The 21,646-nt window shown below is 43.8% G+C and overlaps 1 protein-coding gene across 3 annotated transcripts in view; it reads left to right on the top strand.

The window, feature by feature from the left end:
- LOC111520882 (matrilin-2) overlaps positions 1 to 21,646 on the top strand; it is a 178,700-nt gene that overhangs the window by 76,398 nt on the left and 80,656 nt on the right. For all 3 annotated transcript variants that reach the window (XM_026454937.2, XM_026454938.2, XM_023183973.2), the window contains exon 5: positions 18,938 to 19,060. In XM_026454937.2, the coding sequence (XP_026310722.1) occupies positions 18,938 to 19,060 (123 nt within the window). The remainder of the gene's footprint in view (positions 1 to 18,937; positions 19,061 to 21,646) is intronic.

The raw sequence follows: 21,646 nt of genomic DNA on the forward strand, positions 1-21,646 counted from the left end.
AGCTGGGACTACAGCTGCATGCCACCATGCCGGACTAATTTTTGTAGAGATGAGGTTGCTCAGGCTGGTCTTGAACTCCTGAGCTCAAGTGCTCCATCTGTCTCAACCCTCCAAAGTGCTGGGATTTACGGGAGTGAGCCACTGTGCCTGGCACCCTTCTTTTCTTAGGAGCACAAAGAATTTCTCTCCTTGTCTCATATCCCACTGAGTGACTGGGATCTGGGAATCTGCTGATATTTATTTTCCGCGGGCTGGCCTAGCCAAGCCAGAGGAATTCTGACACCAGCAAATAAAAAATAAAATGTTCTTGCCCTGATTTTATGAGCAAGGCCTTCCCCCACACAGCAAGGTTTGCCAGACCCCTGCCTGCGCCTGCCACAGGCCCTGATGTCCCCCGGCTCTCAAGTACTGCTCTGGCCTTGGCTTCCTCCTGCCTAGGGATGTGCCACAGGAGAACGTGAAGCAGACCCTGCCTGGACTTCAGACAGACTGACCAGGTGGAGGGGCAGGGAGGCCCTGGCAGAGGAGGGCTAGGAGCTCAGGGCAGGGCTTCTCAAACTTCAGTGACTAAGAATGAGCCAGGAAGCCGACTCCTGGGCTCACCCTTAGAGATTCAGAGTTAACAGGTCTGGATTTTCAATGAACTGACAAATGACTGCCAGGCTTTGAGATTCACTGGCCTCAGGCAGTGACGGATCCCAGGGAGGGGCTTAGCTGAGCTCTGCTGTCCCATCTGACCCAGCTCTCTAGTCACCCTGAAGCAGTTAAGCCATCTTAACCTTCAGCCAGACTTAGCTTAATAAATGTGCAGTGATAAAGGATAGCTCTCTCTCTTTCAGAAGAAGATAATACCAATAACTCTTCTGCTTTCCCAAAATTGGTGTACCAGGGTCCTTGGTGGAAGAACAAGGCCTTCACTGTCCACAGATCTGGGCTTGAACCCTGACCTTATCACTTACCAACTATGGCTGTCTCACTCTGAGCTGGTTATTTAAATTCCTTGACTCTCAGTTTCCTCACCCATAAGATGGGAAGGGTGGTAACAAATCAATACCTATCTCACTGATTATGTCCTTGTTAGGCCCTGTTTTTGGTCTGAGGGACAGTTAAAAGCCATGCCAAGTAAAGGCTGTGCCATCTACTGACCCCTGCTGATGAGCAGGGACCTGTGCCTGCCAACACCGAGAGAAACTCACAGTGGGCCTGGAGAGGAGGGATGCACTCCACTTCTGGAAGCTATTTCCACTTAATTTCCATGTCCTGGGCGTAGCTGGATAATCTCCCAGATGAAAAGCCATGTGGCTGACACCTCCTCCCCAAAGCACCTCTTACTCCCTAAGAAGTGCTTGCCATTCTTTCTTCCATACAATCATTGATTGGTTCATTTATTTTTTCATTTAACAATTGTTTTTGAGCATAAAAATGTGCCAGGCAGCATGAAAAGTACTGGAAATAAAATAGTGAATAACACAGCAATACTCTTTCTTTTTTGGAGCTCACAGTTTTGCATGGGAGTTAATCAAATAAACAACCAGGGTAATTGCAACCAAAAGTGACTGCAATCCACGTCCACCTCAGTGTGCAACACATGAGGTCAGGCCTAACTATAGCCACTTGTTAGGTGTTTACCATGTGCCAGGAGCTTTCCTGCGTGGAAGTCTCGCTCTGTCGCCCAGGCTGGAGTGCAGTGGCTGGATCTCAGCTCACTGCAAGCTCCGCCTCCCGGGTTTACGCCATTCTCCTGCCTCAGCCTCCCGAGTAGCCGGGACTACAGGCGCCTGCCACCTCGCCCGGCTAGTTTTTTGTATTTTTTAGTAGAGACGGGGTTTCACGGTGTTAGCCAGGATGGTCTCGATCTCCTGACCTCGTGATCCACCCGTCTCAGCCTCCCAAACTGCTGGGATTACAGGCTTGAGCCACCGCGCCCGGCCCACAATGAGCTCTTAAAGTGGGTTTTATCACTCTCATTTTACAGATAAGCAAAATAAGGAACAAAAAGGTTAGACGATTTACCCAAGGTCACATGGCTAGCAACGTGATCAAACCAGAATCCATGTCCTGTTATGTCCTCGCTCTTGGCCATCATTTGAGAGTGTCCCATAACCCTAGAGGACCCCTAGATGGCAGCAGGACAACCCTTCAATCAGAAAACCTTCTCCAAGCTGGGAAGACAGATAGGTTCCCCAGCCCACTAATCCCGGGGAGACTTAGAACTAATTCAGGACTAACATTCAACAGATTGTTACTTCCCCAAGGTGACTACCAATTGCTGTGGTACTGTCACTGCACAAAATCATAGTGGGAGGGCTTCTTCAGCAACTGCCTTCGGATACACATGCGCATACACACTATAGAATATATACATATGTATATGTCCCCACCATTGTATATTTGTAATTTGTGTGGAGAGGGGAAGCAGACACAGTTGATTGATACATTCTTTGAATGGTGATGGACCTTGGCTATTAGACTTCTGGCTTCTTTTCCTATGGAACTTCAGAATTCTGTCCCCTCCCAGTGTCCCAGAAGGGTGATGGTTCTTATAGAATCAGGTTATTACAAAACACCTGAATCCCATATTCAGACAACCTGGATCAGCAGTTGAGCTGAAATCCTACTTGTCTATAATTTCCACTTTTGATCCTATTTCTGCCATCTGAAGCCGTATACCAAAAAGTTATTTCCTTATCCAAATAAAAAGAAAAAGCCCTTCAATTATTGAAGAGTGTTATTCCCACACACTGACCCCATTCCTACCAATTTTCTCTTCTTCAGGGGAAAAAAACACATCTTTTGATGACTTAGTTTTGGGTCTCTTCACTGTCCAGGTAACCCTCTTCTGGGTGGATATTAGTTGTCTAAAAAGAGCCTTTCCATCCGAAGACTAGATCAAATGCATTAAAGAATCTTAACTTCCTCTTTTCTTGGCCTTTTGGCTAAGATCAAGGTGTAGAATTTTACCTTCCAGGTTGTGTCTATATGGACAATTTTGAATGTACTGGATGTCAACATTGTGGATTACTTCTGCCTTTCAAAAAGTCTTCTCTATCCAATACCATTATATGAGATATATGCAAAAGCATCAGCATAATACCAGAACAATGGAATTTTATGTTCCTTCCTTTTCCCTTTTAAAAAAAATGGGGGGAAAGAAAACCTCATGAAGTATGCCCCTCTTCACATGCTTCCCCTTCCCCAAATTCCTGTCCTACTAACAAGAAAGAACTTTATCTTGTTTCTTTTTCTTGACGTATTTTTCAAAATAAGGAATTTTCCCTTTCTTCTGGAACATTTAATCTATCTGAAAGCTGATGATAATGCAGCATTTAGAAAACTTCATTTGGCAGAAAATATAGACTTTCTTATCCAGCTTAATTTTTTTTTTTTTTTCTCTCAAGAACGATACCAAATGCATTTAACTGCTTTCATTCTTTGGAAATGTTCCCAACATTATTTTTCCCAAGCTACATAAGTGATTTAATAGATTTATCTTAGAGTTTAAACAAGGAGCATGACCCAAAAAAACCACTGAATTATTAGAGAGAGATAATTATAACCAACATTCTTCATGAATTTAGATGTGAAAATTCTTAAAAATTTAGCCAATAGAATTCAACAATATATAAAAAGAACAATACATCAAGACCAAATGGAGTTTATTCCAAGAATGCAAGTTTGGTTTAACATTCAAAAATCAATCAATATAATTAACCATAGTGGCCAGGCGTGGTGGCTCATGCCTGAAATCCTAGCACTTTGGGAGGCCGAGTTGGGCGTATCACCTGAGGTCAGGAATTTGAGACCAACCTGGCTAACATGGCAAAACCCTGTCTCTACTAAAAATAAAAAAAATTAGCCTAGTGTGGTGGTGCATGCCTGTAATCCCAATTACTCAGGAGGCTAAGGCAGGAGAATTGCTTGAACCTGGGAGGTGGAGGTTGTGAGCCGAGATTGCACCACTGCATTCTAGCCTGGGCAACAGAGCAAGACTCTGTGTCAAAACAACAACAACAAAAGCCACTAAAACTAATAAATGAGTTTAGCAAGGTTGCAAGATAAAATGTCAATATACTTAAAAAATTACTTCATTGTATTTCTGTATACTGGCAACAAAAGTCAGAAATTGAGATTTTAAAATACCAGGTATAATGGCATCAAAAATATGTAAATTAGGGATAAATTTTAAAGATGCGTATGATTTACACATTGAAAATATAAAAGATTTCTGGGATTAATTTAAAAAGACCTAAATAAATGGAGAGATATACCACATCATGGATTGGAAGACTTAATATGGCCAAGATGTCATTTCTTCCCAAATTGATCCATAGATTCAAAGCAATCCCCTTCAAAATCCTGGCAGACCTATTGTTTTTAGAAATTGACAACTGATTTTAAAATGTATATGAACATGAACTAGAATAGTCAAACCCAGTCAATTCTCATTATTCCCAGTAGTTATGATCTATAAAATATCCATAAACACTAAATTGCAAATTCTGAATCACTGCTCCTAGATGAAATACAGAATTGGGTTCCTGAGAGCTTCCAGTCACAACATCCAATCATAAACTTGTTTGATGTTCTGTTAAAGACACATTTTTGAGTATATACTGTTAATTCATTAACACTGAAAGCTATTGTTCATGTCTGAACAAAGTACTTAGGAACAATAGACAGCATTTCAGCACTACTCTTGGGGGCCATTTTCTTTTCTTTTTTTTTTTTTTTTTTGAGACAGAGTCTCGCTCTGTGGCCCGGGTGGGAGTGCAGTGGCCGGATCTCAGCTCACCACAAGCTCCGCCTCCCGGGTTCACACCATTCTCCTGCCTCAGTCTCCCGAGTAGCTGGGACTACAGGCGCCAGCCACCTCACCGGCTAGTTTTTTTGTATTTTTTAGTAGAGACGGGGTTTCACCATGTTAGCCAGGATGGTCTCGATTTCCTGACCTCGTGATCCGCCCGCCTCGGCCTCCCAAAGTGCTGGGATTACAGGCTTGAGCCACCGCGCCCGGCCTTGGGGGCCATTTTCAACAGCAAAATCACCAACGAGAAGTACAAAAAGGCAAAAAATGTGGCACTGCATAGACCACAGAAAGGATGCTTGTTTATGGGATGAGAGCTGAAATAAGAAGACAGAACATTGCCTTGTTTGACCTTGCCTGGGAATATGTGTACTGGGTGACTCAAATTTTTTGCCACTCTGCATATGTCCATGAATGGCTGAGAAAGTGTCATGGATATTGACTTGGGGTTACAAGCAAATTTTAGCAAGTAGGCAAATTCACAAATATGGAATCTGTGAATCATGCAGATTAAACAAAACTTTGAAAAAGATAAAGTTTGTCTTTAAATTTTGTTTAAACTACCTGATTTCAAGACTAATTATAAAGCAACAGTAATCAAGACAGTGTGGCATTGGTATAAAGATGAACATATAGAGCAATGGAACAGAACAGAATCGAGAAATAAACCCATATGTATGTGGTGAAATGATTTTTGACAGAATGGGAAGGCAATTCAATGAGGAAACACTAATGTCTTCAACAAATAGTGTTGCAGCAATTGAATTGCCATGTGCAAAAAAGCAAGCAAGCAAACAAAAGGAAAATAGATCTTGTCTTTACCTCATACCATGTATAAAAATTAATTCAAAATGTATTCTAAGCCTAAATGTAAGAGCAGACACTATTAAATACCTTGATGAAACGGTAGAAGAAAAATCTTGGTGACCTCAGGTTGGCAAAGATTTCTTAAATAGTACACAAAAAGCTACAAAACATAAAAGAAAAAAATCAGTATACTTCATCATGATGAAAACATTTGCTCTTCAAAATACTCTGCTACTAGGCCGGGCGCGGTGGCTCAAGCCTGTAATCCCAGCACTTTGGGAGGCTGAGACGGGTGGATCACGAGGTCAGGAGATCGAGACCATCCTGGCTAACACGGTGAAACCCCGTCTCTACTAAAAAAATACAAAAACTAGCCGGGCGAGCTGTCAGGCGCCTGTAGTCCCAGCTACTCGGGAGGCTGAGGCAGGAGAATGGCGTAAACCCGGGAGTCGGAGCTTGCAGTGAGCTGAGATCCGGCCACTGCACTCCAGCCCCAGCGACAGAGCGAGACTCCGTCTCAAAAAAAAAAAAAAAAAAAAAAAATACTCTGCTACTAAAATGAAAAGGCAAGCCACAGATTGGGATAAAACATTTGCAAAACATATGTCCAAAAAAGGACTTTAGAATATAAGGAATTCCAGCGCTCAGTACCAAGAAGACAAACACCACCATAAAAATGGGCAAAAGATTTGAACAGACACTAAATCACTGAAGACATATGGGTAGCAAAGAAGCACATGAAGAGATGCTCAATGTTATCAGACATGAAATACCACTATACCTCCACTAGAATGGATACTTTTTTTTTTTTTTTTTGAGACAGAGTCTTGCTCTGTTGCCCAGGCTGGAGTGCAGTGGCATGATCTTGGCTCACTGCAACCTCTGCCTCCTGGGTTCAAGCAATTCTCCTGCCTCAGCCTCCAAGTAGCTGGGTCTACAGGCATGCGCCACCAAGCCTGGCTATTTTTTTTTTTTTTTTTTTTTTTTGTATTTTTAGTAGAGACAGGGTTTCACCATGTTGGCCAGGCTGGTCTTGAACTCCTGAACTCAGATCATCTGCCCACCTCAGCCTCCCAAAGTGTTGGGATTACAAGTGTGAGCCACTGCGCCCGGCCAGAATGGATACATTTTAAAAGATTGACTATACCATGTGTTCACAAAATTGGGAACTGGAATGCTCATATACCACCAGTGGTCATGTAAAATGGTTCCGCCACTCTGGAAAACAGTTCAGCGATTTCTTACAAAGTTAGATATTTATCTATTATGTGACCCAGCCATTCCACTTTTAGATATTTACTCAAAAGAAATAAAAATTTATGTCTAAACAAAGATTTGAACACAAATGTTCACATCAGCTTTACTTGTAATAGCCCCAAGCTGAAAACAAGTCACATGTTGATTAACAGGTGAATGGGTGATACATTGCAATACATGCATCCTGTATAATACTCCTCTGCAGTGAAAAGAATGTGCTATTGACACTTGCAGCAGCCTGGATGCATCTCCAAATCACTGCGCTGAATGAAAGGAACCAGATCAAAAAAATAGTACATACCATGTGGTTCCATTTGTATAAAATTTTAGGAAATGGTATCTACTCAATAATGATAGAGAGATTAGTGGGGTACTTGGGCTGAGGAGTGGGGAGCAGCAGGGAGAGGGATAACAAAGCGGCATCAGGAAACTTGGGGGATGATGACGATGCTTATTATCTTGATTGTGGTGATGATATATCGATAAGCCCGATTTATCAAACTGTACACTTGAAATATGCGCAGTTTATTGTATTCCAGTTGTTACTCAATAAAGCTGACATTCATTAATCAGAACAAGGTTTCGGAAGCAAGTAGTGGTGCTGGACCAGACTGCCTTTCTGGAATAGTTTGTTTGTGGCATCAGTGGAGGAGGAGAGAAGGAATGTAAGCAGGGATAAATTATGGAGCAATTTGATTCTCAAGCTAAGTTCCAACAGTGTCCTTTGTTGAGTAGGGGAACTGAACATGGTGTGTCAAGGGCAAAACCAGGTCATTTTAGTAAATTGGGGCTGGCAATAATGTGTGTGCTGGATTAGAGATAGAGAGTGGGGCAGGGATGCCTTCACTTATCCGCTCATTCATTCAATACCTGTGGATTCCCCTCTATGAGCCTGGCACTCTTATGGCGTATTTTTCTTACATATTAGGGACCCAAGAAACATTCAGATCTTGGCTTCCCTTTTGCCCCCAACACAGAGAGAAGAATGTGAAAGATGGAATCAGAGAACAATTCTAATCGGTCCAGTCAATTCAGTGTATGTTTCTTATGCCCACAGAATTAAGTAGGAGACCACGGCAACCGTCCCAGCCCCAGGGAGGAGTTTATGACATCAGATAGGTGATGGCTGGTGGGGTCAGAGTAATTGAGACTGACAGATAACTTCAGAGAGGAAATCTAGTTTTCAGGGCAAATGGATGCGCCCAAGAGAGAGCCCACACACGTGGTTGGGTGCAGCTGGAGATGGAGAATTCGAGCTCAAGGAAAAGGCCTGGACAGTACGTGCTTGGTGGTGGTCATTGACCCTGAAAATAGATGAAATCTTGGAGGGAGAAAGCGGGTGTGGAAAGTGCAGGTCAGGATGTGAGCTCCGGGGGGCCCACAGTCAGAGCCTGGGGCAAGGCTGCAAGGGTGAGCAGGCCGCACGCACACACACTCAAAGCAGCTGCCTTCCCTGACAATCAATAGCAGCCACATGAGCTGTGGCTCAGCTGCTGTGAGCCGAAGCAGTGGGCTTGCTAAATGCCGTCATCCAGCTTCCCCTTAACCCCGGCTATCAGACCTGGGCCTGGGAGCTTAGGGATCATTATGTGCAGTTTGTTCACCCTCTGGCTGTACCAGGACACAGCGTTTTCTACAAAAGAAGGAATCTGCGGTGAGTAGAGCCCCATGGGAGAACTGAGCTGACTAAATGTGAGTGGAGAAATGCCAATTGTGAAAAAAATGTACACATCAGGGGAACATGAGCTTGAACCTTGTACAGCTTTTCCTCCGCTTGGCTGTTTTTATGAGCACCCAGGCAAATGGTTCTCAAAGTGTGGTCCCCACGGAAAACAGTATCAGCTTTGCCCAGAACTTACTAGAAATTCAGGTTCCCAGGCTTACCCTAGACCTACTGAATCAGGATCTCTGGAACTGGGGCCCAAGAATGTGGGTTTTCCCAAGCCCTCCAGGGAATGTCGATGTACGCTGCAGTTTAAGGGCTACTGACTTAGATGTTTTAAATAAGATCTCTCCCTGGGAGCGTCCACTCAAAAGGGGGTTTATATTAACATAATGTGACAACGGTTTGGAAATGGAAAAGCACTCTACAAGAGTAAGACATTATTCTTGTTTATTTATTATTTTTGTCAACCTCATTCACTCAGATTTACCTGTATTTTAAAACTTTGTTTCAGAGATTACCCCCTTCCTCCTTTTCCCTTCCCCAAGGAAAACCAAAATCTTGTTAGTGAACAGGAGAATTGATTGAAAAAAACTTCAACTGCTGCGGGAAAGGAGGAGACTAGGCACAGCTGGAGTTTGCCTGAAAGGATAGTTTTTCTCAGTGACATTGGGTTTGTTTTGTTTCTTTCGGTGTAGAAGCACGAGGCTGATGACTCATCTACCATGGACGTCTTTAAATCCAAACTGCAGTTGTCAAAATAAGATTAGGACTTTCAGACATTATGAAAGAGAGGGCACGGTCTGGAAAAGGCAAGCTTGGGTTTTCCCTGCATTTGTGGAGCCCCTACCTCGTAGCAAGCTTTCCTGTGGGAGTGGTCAGAGACCCCATCGTTTACCCAGTTGAGTGAAATGGCAGCCCTAATAATCCATTTCTCCTTCTCTCTTGCTGTGATAAACAATTTCTTTCTTTCTTTCTTTCTTTTTTTTTTTTTTTTTTGAGACAGAGTCTCGCTCTGTCGTCCAGGCTGGAGTGCAGTGGCGCCATCTCCACTCACTGCAAGCTCCGCCTCGCGAATTCACGCCATTCTCCTGCCTCAGCCTCCTGAGTAGCTGGGACTACAGGCGCCCGCCACCTCGCCCGGCTAATGTTTTGTAGTTTTAGTGGAGATGGGTTTGCACTGTGTTAGCCAGGATGGTCTCGATCTTCTGACCTTGTGATCCACCCGCCTCGGCCTCCCAAAGTGCTGGGATTACAGGCGTGAGCCACCGCGCCTGGCCGATAAACAATTTCTGATTTCTACATCTCAGGTTAAATAACACCAAGAGCTATAAAAAGTAGAGGGTGTGTTCTAAAGGTGTTCATTTACTTTAACTCCAAAGACGAGATTAAACTGTCATTGGTGTCAATAGCATGCAGTGCAGCTTGTCTAAAATTCTGAAACATTGGTAAAAACCCTTTGATTTAGCCCTGGATGATGGCCAAAGCGTTCGCCCCATTCTCCGTACTCCCCACTCAGTTCTCCCTCCTTCCGGTGTAAGCAGATGAAAGTTTCCAAATTCCCTGGACTAAGATGCAGGCGCCAGGGTTTCTAAAGGAAGGCACTTACATCTAGGGTGTATGGGAGCCTCTGGGGAAACGGTGGTTGGGTTTGAGCACAGCTTTAGGGCTCTTGGCAGTAAATCTTCACTCATTAGTTTCACCTAGAAGACTGAGTTACCCCTCTTAAAATTCTGCAGGCACTGAAAGAAGCAAGCAGATTTTGCTGACTGTCAGATACATGCTAATGATTGCTCCCTGGCAAGGCATAGCTCAAATTTGGCCAGGTCTTTTGTTATGAAATTCCAAATTACCTACTTTGCTGTACCACTTCAATTCAGCATAGAACTCAAAAACCAAACTTAACCAGAGATACATTTTTAGAATGTTAGGATCTAATATTCATGTTTGTAGGTTTTTTTTTTGTTTTTTGTTTTTTTGAGACAGGGCCTTGCTCTGTCACCCAGGCTGGAAAGCAGTAGCACAATCATAGCGCACTGCAACTTGGAACTCCCTGGCTGAAATGATCCTCCCACCTCAGCCTCCCTGGTAGCCGGGACTACAGGCATGTGCCACCGTGCCTGGCTAATTTTTTGATTTTCTGTAGAGACAAGATCTCTTTCTGTTGCCTACGCTGGTCTTGATCCTCCTGCCTTGGCCTCCCAAAGTGCTGGGATTACAGGTGTGAGCCACTGTGCCAGCCCATCTTTGTAGCTTTTATAGGTACCTAATAAAGTGAAACTATTAGAATTGGGATGTGAGCAAACTTTGGTTGAAGTTCACCTCTCTCCCATGCTTAAATAGGTATGTGCTACTGACCTTTTCTCTTCCCCCTTGATTTAGGAAAGGAGAAGGATGCTAACATGTGTTGAAGACTTACTGTGAGCCAGCCACAGTGGGCTACACCTGTGAGCCCTGTACTTTGGGAGGTCGAGGCGGGTAGATCACTTGAGCTCATGAGTTCAAGACAAGCCTGTCCAACATGGTGAAACCCTGTCTCTACAAATAATACAAAAGTCAGCTGGGTGTGATGGTGCGTTCCTGTAGTCCCAGCTACTCAGGAGACTGAGGTGGAAGGATTGCCTGAACTCGGGAAGCGGAGGTTGCAGTGAGCCTAGATATCGTGCCATTGCACTCTAGCCTGGGTGACAGAGCCAGACCTTGTCTCAAAAAAATTAAAAAAAAAAAAAAAAAATCTACTGTGAGACAGATGCTTTACCCATCTAGATTATCTCACTCAACCCTACAAATAAGATATTTAACCTCTTTATTAAAATGAAATCTCTCTAAAGTCCCTTACTTGAAGTCGTCACCTAGCTGGGGCCAAGTCTGGCTCCAAAGTCGATATTTTTTTCACCTGCCTGCCTCACCCCTACCTTTTCTGAGGAGATGTAACTGACATCCTGTCCTCCTCCATTGGTGGTTCCCTTTATCATTTTTCATATCACCTCTTTCAGGTCCAGATAAAAATTTGGAGAAGGTCGAAATCATCTTTTCATTTCACACTGTTAAAAATGGAAGCCTGCTCTCTCACCACTCTCATCTCCCCTTTCCTGCTTATAACGTATCACAGAGTTTTACCTATTTGCTTTGTTTACTATCAATCTTCTGTCAGTGATGTGCTGCTAAATGTTTAACAATCAGGTCTCTGGGAGACAAAAGCTCTGATTTGGAGTGTCTGCCAATTTCCGTGGTGTAAATACTCCCACCATGGACATTTCAAGCTACCAAGATGCACATCATCGTGTGAGTCAGTACGAGCTGCCTCTAGCACATGACTGGTCCCTCACTGGACCATCAGCTCTATAAGGGAAGGAATTTTTTTTTTGTCCACTTATCACTGTTGTTTCCCCAGCACTCTGAACCATTTCATCATGGAATAGATTTATTCATTCAGTCATCCACAAATCCTTTTAAAATGGGCCACATGTCAGATGCTAGATATCTGAACTAGTGTGCTGAGCAAGACATGCACTGTGGCTGCCCTATGTGGCAGGTGAAATAGACATGAAATAATTAGTTGCAAATGAAGTATTAAATTATAATTGTGATGAGGATTACGAAGGGAAACTCTGAGGGAGGACTTTACCCCTAGTGATAGGTCAGAGCTTCCTGAGAAAGCAGACTTTCAGGTGAGTCCTGAAGGAGGTATGAGAGTTAGCTAGGGGAAAGGAGGTGAGGAAGAGGCTTGAGCATTCTAGGCAGAAGGAATGGCCTGTGCAAAGGTCCCAAGGCGTGAAGAAGCTTGATTTGAAAATGGAGAGGGCTGTGTAAATGGAGCAGAGAAAATAAGAGGAGGCTTGAGATAAGACTGGAGAGGTGAAAGGGTGGGCCTTGTAGCCCCCTTGACCATCACATTAGAGTTTTTGGACTTCATCCTAAAGCAGTGATAAGCCATTAAGGGTTTTAAGCAGAAGAGAGGCAGGAGCAGATTACTCTGGCTATAGGAGAATGCTAGGCTGGGATGAATACAGGAAAACCAGTTAAGAGGTTGCCATGGCTGTTCAGCCAAGAAATGATGGTGGCTCCATGGTGGCAGGGGAGATGAAGAGAAGTAAATCCAGGATTGACTGGATCTGAGGGGTACAGGAGAGGGAGAAACCCCGTGACTTTCAAGTTTCTGTTGCCATCTTTGGCCCCAGGGTAAAAGTTAGCTATTCTAAAAATTCATCTTTGCTAAAGGGAAATTAAAGAATACTTCAGAATCATCGCCAGCTGTCCCATTTCTGCCCAGTGACATTTATTAATTGAGACAGTGCTCTAGGCTGCCCAGCAAGGGAGGCTGTCAAGTCAACAATAGATGGCTACTAAGCACCAACTGTGTGAAGTGCATGGCATTATACAGGCACCGTAAGGAACACCAAAACTTAGAGAGATGGCCCTGTCCTTCACAGAGCTTACAAGAGTAGGTAAGAGAGATGAGTTAGGAACACCTGACAACCCTGTGCTTGTGTCACATGAGCATGAGTTCATTCATCCATTCAACAAGTACTTGTTGAGCAAGGACAATGTGCCAGGCACTGTGCTAAATACCGGGACGTGGTGGATAGCAGGGCACACAGGTTCCCTAACTGTCATGACAGCTTTTCTGGAGTCCATTGCTGGGGGCTGGCTCTGAGATGTCATTGTGCTCTTGATGCAGGACAAGTGAGCCCCAAGGTGGGGCTTAACCCATGAAGGTTCTTGGCTTTATCCAGGAAAGAATTCAAGGGAAACAGAGATAGAAGTAAACAGCTTTATTGACAAGACAGTATTACAGCCCTGGCAGTGTTACGCCTCTGTGACTGCTCCTGCAGAGCAGGGCTATCCTTATATGCAGAGAGTAGGTAGTAGCTCAGGGCAGTTTTACAGTCAGATTTATACCCACTTTTTTTTTTTTTTTGAGATGGAGTTGCCCAGGCTGGAGTGCAGTGGCATGATCTCAGATCACTGCAACCTCTGCCACCCAGGTTCAAGTGATTCTCCTGCCTCAACCTCCCAAGTAACTGGGATTACAGGCACCTGCTACCACACCTGGCTAATTTTGTATTTTTAGTAGAGATGGGGTTTCACCATGTTGGCCAGACTGGTCTTGAACTCTTGACCTCACATGATACACCAGCCTTGGTCTCCAAAAGTGCTGGGATTAGAGGTGTGATACCCACTTTTAATTGCATGCAGATTAAGGGGCAGTTTATGCAGCAATTTCTAGGGAAGGGATAGTAGCTCTTGGGTTGTCAGGTCATTGACATGGAGAGGGGTGGTAACTCCCAGGTGTTGTCATGGCAATGGTAAACTGACGTGTCACACTGGTGGGTGTGTCTTATGGAAAGCTGCTTCTGCCCCAGTCCTGTTTTTGCTAGTCCTCAATTTGATCCTATGTCCAAGCCCCGTCTCTGGTGTTGAGTCCTGCCTCCTACCTCACTCTGAGCCCTCTTCTGGTATGTGAGTACCTTTTGCTAGGGATGAGGAGAGGCAAAGAGACTTGGAGAGAATTTTGTTCCCATCTCAGTCATCTTCTGAAGACCCCACATCTGATGGAGGAGGTTATTCTTAGGATTTTAGGACCATCCCTCCTGGGAGGCAGGGCATCTGGGCCTTTTTCATTGTTCATTCAGCAAATGAATTCTTATGGAGGCCAAATACATGTGCTAGGACACTGTGCTAAGCTCTGGGGGGTCAAAACTGACCTGTTTATATTGGGGCAGGCAGCCGTGATCAAATCCTTCCAATACAATGGGATCAGTGCCTAAATGCTAGAGCGGAGCCATGTCTATAGTGCTGTGGGGACACAGGGGAAGAAGCCTTAAGTCCAGCCAGCTTGAAGGAGGCTTCCCACAGGAGGTGACATTTGACTGGGGCTGTGAGCCATTCACAGGGGTCACCAGGTGGAGAAGGTGGAAGGCTGTGCCGGGGTAGGGGGAGCTCTGGACGCAGTGCTTGTCATGCTTCAGTGAAATCCTCCTGGCCTCGGAGAGAAAGAAGGGCTGTTTTTCAAAAGCATAAGGAATCATCCAAAAACATCTGTATTTGTTTCAAAAGGAAATGGCCACTGCCAGAAAAACAGCAAAATTGTTTTGTCAGAACCCAGTCTGTATTTATTCCTTTGTCTTTGTTTAATTAGATTAATCCCTGAATGGTTTCCCTTGGGTCGGTACAAATCACTCGTGGCCATAAATCCCCAACAATTCTAAAAACAGTAAGGAAGGACAACCCGCATGAAGCCAGCTGGCAAGCTTGCTGTTTGTGGGACAGTTCTGGGATGCAAGCAGTAATCTCGCACCCGCACATAGGTGTTTGGGGTTCTTTTAGCCTCTTGGAGAGGTGAGCAAGGACAAAAATCATTCAGATTTGTTTAGAAGAGGAAAGCTGAACCTTAGGGTCTCAGTCATTAAAGGGGGAGACTGACTGCTGGATCTGGGCCCCTTCCCCACGGAGGATTGTGAGGACCTTTTATCTGCTAGGTTCAATGGCATTCAGCCTGGCTGCACACTGGGGCCACCTGGGGACTTTGACAAACACCACTGCCCAAATCCCACCCCCTACCAGTCTAATTTAACTGTGGGAGGGAGTACCTTGGCATGGAGATTTTCAAAGGTTCCTGCTGCTTCTGCAGATGGGAGCTTGCAGTTACTCACAGACTCTTCTGCGGATATCCCAGCCCATCCGGAAAGGAACAAGCATGTCTTTGCCTTGCTCTGCCTACCCTGTGCAGGGAAGCCTTTTAGAAAAAAAGATTGTTCCTTTGAAGTCCTGGTTCATTGCTTTTGAAATGGTACTTTCAAAAGGGTTCACTTGTAATAGGTTGATTTTTTTCTTCCTCCATTATTATAAAAGTTCCTGTTAGAAAATATGAAATCAGACAATTATAAATAAAAGAATGAAAAATCACCTGTGTTCACGCCACTACTTGGTAACCATGGTAGGCAGAGTTCCTGTCAGACCCCTGATGGGGGCAAGGCAGCATCTGCAGTAGAGACTGGGAGGACCCAGATGGAGAAGTTGCTGCCACCCTTCCAGAGCTGGTTCCAACATGCTGGAGTGTCACCTCCTAGCCGTCAGGATTTTGTGCAGGGACACTGCCCACCCACTTAGGGAGCTTAGAGTCTGGTAAGCTCCAAGACACAGTACATCCATCACTCCATAAACACATAGGTAGTTAACATTATGATTTATGCCGGAAGGGAAAGTGCAGGGGTGGGCTGACAGCCTATGGGTGAGGCCAAAAGTTTAAAGAATGTTTAAAGGTCCTCATAGCAAGAGGTTCATTTTCTCATCACTATTCAGACAACCCAAAGCTACTTCAGCCTGGAACTCAGAAACCTACTGCTGTTCCCAAGAAAGCAGTGCTTTTCACTGAACTTTGCTAGAGGTCCTTAAATTTTCCCAGACCCGAGAGGATCTGTGGTGCTGCCAGGCTTAACCTTCTGAAGCACAACTTGGGTGAAATTGCTGGTCTCTCTTTTTAAGGATTTTTCCTTAGGTGGTCCCCATTGCCCACTGATTGGAGTTCAGCCTACTCAGTCTGTGTGTAGAGATCCCTCTGCCTCTGGTGTCAGTGGTCTTTCCCATCCCCTCTTCTGCTACTTCCCCTGGAATTTCCAGAGCAGAATTAAGCTGCCACGCCTCTCCTGCTTCCCTCTTACTCACAGTCTGGAGTGCCATTTCTCTTTCTCCGTACCTGCCAGCCTTTCCCAGTCCCTGCTAGACTTGCAGTAATCTGTCCCAATTCTGAACTCCCATAGTTTTCTTGGCACTTCTCTTAGGGATTTTTATCATGTCCTGCCTCACGTGTTAGTTATTTAGGTGGCATCTAACAGCCAATGTGGCATTTCTGTTCCTCAAATGGGGTCAGTTTGTTCTTCAGGACCTTTGCATTCACTGTTCTTTTGGTCGAAAATACTCTTCCTAAAGCTTCTTGTTACTAGCAGCTAGTAGAATACAAGCTGTGTGACAGCAGAAACCCCTTGTCTGTTTTGTTCAGCACGATATCCCCAATGGTCAGGACATGGTAGGTGCCCAACACATATTTACTGAGTAAATGAATGACTATCATATGATTCAGACATTTCTTATGTTTCTGGCCTAGCTTATTTAGGTTTTGTCATTCTTTGATTACTCACTGTGGTCTTTGTATTAGCTGAAGTTTTCTTCTGGTTATGGGTGTTTTCCTTACATCTGAATCCATTGGAAATCTACATTGGACATTCTGATTGGAGTTCCTAATTGGAAATGTAAGATATGAACATACTGCTGAGAGGTAAAACAATTTGTGTCTATAAGGCTTTTTTTTTCCATCTGCTTTATTGATTTGGGAGTGAAAAGACTTCTTTTAGGATTTTAAAACCAGAATTCTTATTTGTAGAATCTTAGACCTAAGCGTTTTTAAAATGCGATGATGTAAGTTTTAATGTTTAAAATTGTTTAATGCATTTAATAGAGATGTTGAATCAAATCAGCTTTTATCTTTTTAAAAATCAATTTGATATTTTATATTTATCTAAAAGCATAATAAACTATGAAATTCAAAATCTAGAAGATAATATTAAAATGTAGCCATTGGATTCAGTAATTAATCAAGCTTTCTAGGTAATTAAGTTTTTTTAAATCATACCTGTTGTAGTGATAGCTTTTTTTTTTTTTTTTTAGACAGAGTCTCGTTCTGTCGCCCAGGCTGGAGTGCAATGGTGTGATCTTGGCTCACTGCAACCTCCACCTCTCAGGTTCAAGCCATTCTCCTGCCTCAGCCTCCCCACCTTCCGAGTAGCTGGGATTACAGGCGCGTGCCACCACGCCAAGCTGATTTTTGTATTTTTAGTAGAGATGGGGTTTCACCATGTTGATCAGGCTGGTCTCGAACTTCTGACCTCAGAAGATCCGCCCGCCTCGGCCTCCCAAAGTATTTGGATTACAGGCTTGAGCCACTGCACCTGGCCAGTGATAGCTTTTAACCAGAGGAAATTCTCTTCAATATATTCAACCCCTTTAATGCTCTCTGATTGTCTCCCATTTTAATGGTAAAATCATTGGTACAGCTAGCTGTTTCATGGTATCGGAGCTGTTCTCCTTGCTGGGAAATAGTGTGAGAGACTGAGTCAGTGATGGATGGAAGACGCCTTTAATATTTTCATCCACCAACATATTCTTAGTTCTGTTGCAGTAGATGCATACTGTAAGTCTGTTCCTACATTGCATGTGAATAAACAGCCAGAGCTTAGCACTTTGTGGACACGTAATAAATATTTGACCAAAATAAGACCATGAATAGGCATATATGTATTTCTCCTTGGTAATGTTTGTTACCTCTACCTAACCTCTTTTGGCTTCTCCATTTTCCTCGTTTGTAACTAGGATAAATAAATAGACCACAAAGAGGGTTTTCAAAGAGCTATGTCTCGTTCCTCCTTATACCAGCAACACAGCGAGACTCCATCTCAAAAAATTATTTAATGTATTTCATAGAGGTGATGAGTAATTCCAACTTTGAAAAATATGTTTTATTTATTTTTATATTATTTATTTACTTTGAGACAGAGACTCGCTCTGTTGTCCAAGCTGGGGTGCAATGGCACGATCTCAGCTCACTGCAACATCCGCCTCCTGAGTTCAAGTGATTCTCCTGCCTCAGCCTCCTGAGTAGCTAGGATTACAAGCACACACCACCATGCTCAACTAATTTTTGTATTTTTAGTAGAGATGAGGTTTCACCATGTTGGCCAGGCTGGTCTCCAACTCCTGACCTCAAGTGATCCGCCCACCTCGGCCTCCCATAGTGCTGGGATTATAGGCGTGAGCCGCTGCGCCTGACTGAAAAATGTGTTTCTATATACACACAGAAAGTCACCTGGAAAGAAAACTCACCGAAATGCTAACAGGGGTTGCCTCTGGGTGGGGGATTACAGGTGAATTTTGTTTTATCTGTTTTTTAATGCTTTCCAATTTTTTTTTTTTTTAAGACGGAGTCTCGCTCTGTCGCCCAGGCTGGAGTGCAGTGGCTGGATCTCAGCCCACTGCAAGCTCCACCTCCCGGGTTCACGCCATTCTCCTGCCTCAGCCTCCCGAGTAGCTGGGACTACAGGCGCCAGCCACCTCGCCCGGCTAGCTTTTTGTATTTTTTAGTAGAGACGGGGTTTCACCGTGTTAGCCAGGATGGTCTCGATCTCCTGACCTCGTGATCCGCCCGTCTCAGCCTCCCAAAGTGCTGGGATTACAGGCTTGAGCCACCGCGCCCGGCCCCAAATTTTCTACTATGATCACATATCGAATCCTATAATGTTTTTAAAAGTTACTTTGGTGAGGGTTCTGGAGCTGCTTGTTGCCTCGCCCTGGGCTGGAGGCGTTCTCAGGTGTGCCTGACATTGTGTTCTAACAGCGTGACTTTGCCTCAGTCCAGGATCTGTGTGCCATGGAGGACCACAACTGTGGGCAGCTCTGTGTGAATGTGCCGGGCTCCTTTGTCTGCCAGTGCTACAGTGGCTACACCCTGGCTGAGGACGGGAAGAGCTGTGTGGGTGAGTATCCCTCCAGCTGGGCTTGGTGGGGAAGGACAAGTTAAGCATGGTGAGGAGGAGGGGAGACTTACATGTACCTCTCACATATTCATTTCCTCGCCTTTGGGTTTCCACAAAGTGCTCAGTTGTTTGGTGTAGTTGTTAGGCAGAATTTGAACTTTAAAAGCTTCATTTATGGCTGAGGTCAGTGTTTTCTCATTCTGGGTCTCCAGTAAAAGGAACACTTATGGTAATCCATGCAAATGTAACTGTGTGTTACTGCGTCTCTTGAAAAGGATCGGGTGGATTTTCTTCAACTTTGGAGGGTATGTTTGGAATGGCCTGACTTACACAGAGCTCATGTGTTATATTTGAAATTTACTTGGGTGGGTTGCTGAGTGACACCTCAGAGACAACAGGCAGCTTTCCTCCCTAATGTCACCTATAGCTCAGTGAAAGGCCAAAGTGACTTCCAGGTGGAAGAGCCCAGCCATATGGGCTCAGCGTAATCAGATAGCATGGTCAGGGAGACTAGCAGTAGCCTCAAACACAAGCCCAGGTAATGAGGCTCAAGGGCAGTGCTTGATGCTGCAGACATCCCCCCTGTTTGTCTACAAAGCCTTTGCAACTTAACATGGCCTCATTCCTCCTTATACCTACAAACAGTGCCTGGCGGATAGTAGGTGTTTCATAAACTGAACTGAATACTTATGAGGCAGAAAATCTAGAAGGAAAAGAACTTGACTGACATCAAAAGTGGAATGTAAATTTTCCGCTAAATCCTGCATTTTGTCTTCCGTGTTCTGTTGTTTTCAGGGCCCTATTTTATTTTGCTTCTCACAAACAAGCTATGCTTATTTTTTTTTGCACATAGAATTTGCATTTCCCAGCACACCTTAATTCTTGGCTAGGGATATGGAAGGCAAAAACAAAACAAAACAAAACAACAACAAAACAATAGCATAGGTGGTAGCCTGCAATTGGCAGGTTTGTTTTTACACACTGATAGGAATGAAGGCAACCTCTGCCTCTGACTCTCATCAGAGGGCCAGAAATGCAGCCGGTCTCCTGGGCCTTAGGGTTGTTTTTCTTCTTAATCTGCTGGTAGTGGTCATGATAGAGTGGCAGGGTACCACACCCACTACCACTAGCAAAAAAGAAGCCAACATATATACCTATGGTTATTTTTGCTTCATTAATTTTTATTATTCAAGTAATACCCATTCATAGAAAAACTTAAACAGATGAGAAAAATCACTAGTAATAGGTTATTGTATTTTCTTTTTTTTTTTTTTTTTTTAACATTTTATTTATTTATTTTTTTTATTATACTTTAAGTTCTAGGGTACATGTGCATAACGTGCAGGTTACATATGTATACATGTGCCATGTTGGTGTGCTGCACCCATCAACTCGTCAGCACCCATCAATTCATCATTTATATCAGGTATAACTCCCCAATGCAATCCCTCCCCCCTCCCCCCTCCCCATGATAGGCCCCAGTGTGTGATGTTCCCCTTCCCGAGTCCAAGTGAGCTCATTGTTCAGTTCCCACCTATGAGTGAGAACATGCGGTGTTTGGTTTTCTCTTCTTGTGATAATTTGCTAAGAATGATGGTTTCCAGCTGCATCCATGTCCCTACAAAGGACGCAAACTCATCCTTTTTTATGGCTGCATAGTATTCCATGGTGTATATGTGCCACATTTTCTTAATCCAGTCTGTCACTGATGGACATTTGGGTTGATTCCAAGTCTTTGCTATTGTGAATAGTGCCGCAATAAACATACGTGTGCATGTGTCTTTGTAGTAGCATAATTTATAATCCTTTGGGTATATACCCAGTAGTGGGATGGCTGGGTCATATGGTACATCTAGTTCTAGGTCCTTGAGGAATCGCCATACTGTTTTCCATAATGGTTGAACTAGTTTACAATCCCACCAACAGTGTAAAAGTGTTCCTATTTCTCCACATCCTCTCCAACACCTATTGTTTCCTGATTTTTTAATGATTGCCATTCTAACTGGTGTGAGATGGTATCTCATTGTGGTTTTGATTTGCATTTCTCTGATGGCCAGTGATGATGAGCATTTTTTCATGTGTCTGTTGGCTGTATGAATGTCTTCTTTTGAGAAATGTCTGTTCATATCCTTTGCCCACTTTTTGATGGGGTTGTTTGTTTTTTTCTTGTATATTTGTTTGAGTTCTTTGTAGATTCTGGAAATTAGCCCTTTGTCAGATGAGTAGATTGCAAAAATTTTCTCCCATTCTGTAGGTTGCCTGTTCACTCTGATGGTAGTTTCTTTTGCTGTGCAGAAGCTCTTTAGTTTAATGAGATCCCATTTGTCAATTTTGGCTTTTGCTGCCGTTGCTTTTGGTGTTTTAGACATGAAGTCCTTGCCCATGCCTATGTCCTGAATGGTACTACCTAGATTTTCTTCTAGGGTTTTTATGGTATTAGGTCTAACATTTAAGTCTCTAATCCATCTTGAATTAATCTTCGTATAAGGAGTAAGGAAAGGATCCAGTTTCAGCTTTCTACTTATGGCTAGCCAATTTTCCCAGCACCATTTATTAAATAGGGAATCCTTTCCCCATTTCTTGTTT

Source organism: Piliocolobus tephrosceles, chromosome 7 (genome assembly GCF_002776525.5).
Source record: "Piliocolobus tephrosceles isolate RC106 chromosome 7, ASM277652v3, whole genome shotgun sequence".
NCBI lineage: Eukaryota > Metazoa > Chordata > Mammalia > Primates > Cercopithecidae > Piliocolobus > Piliocolobus tephrosceles.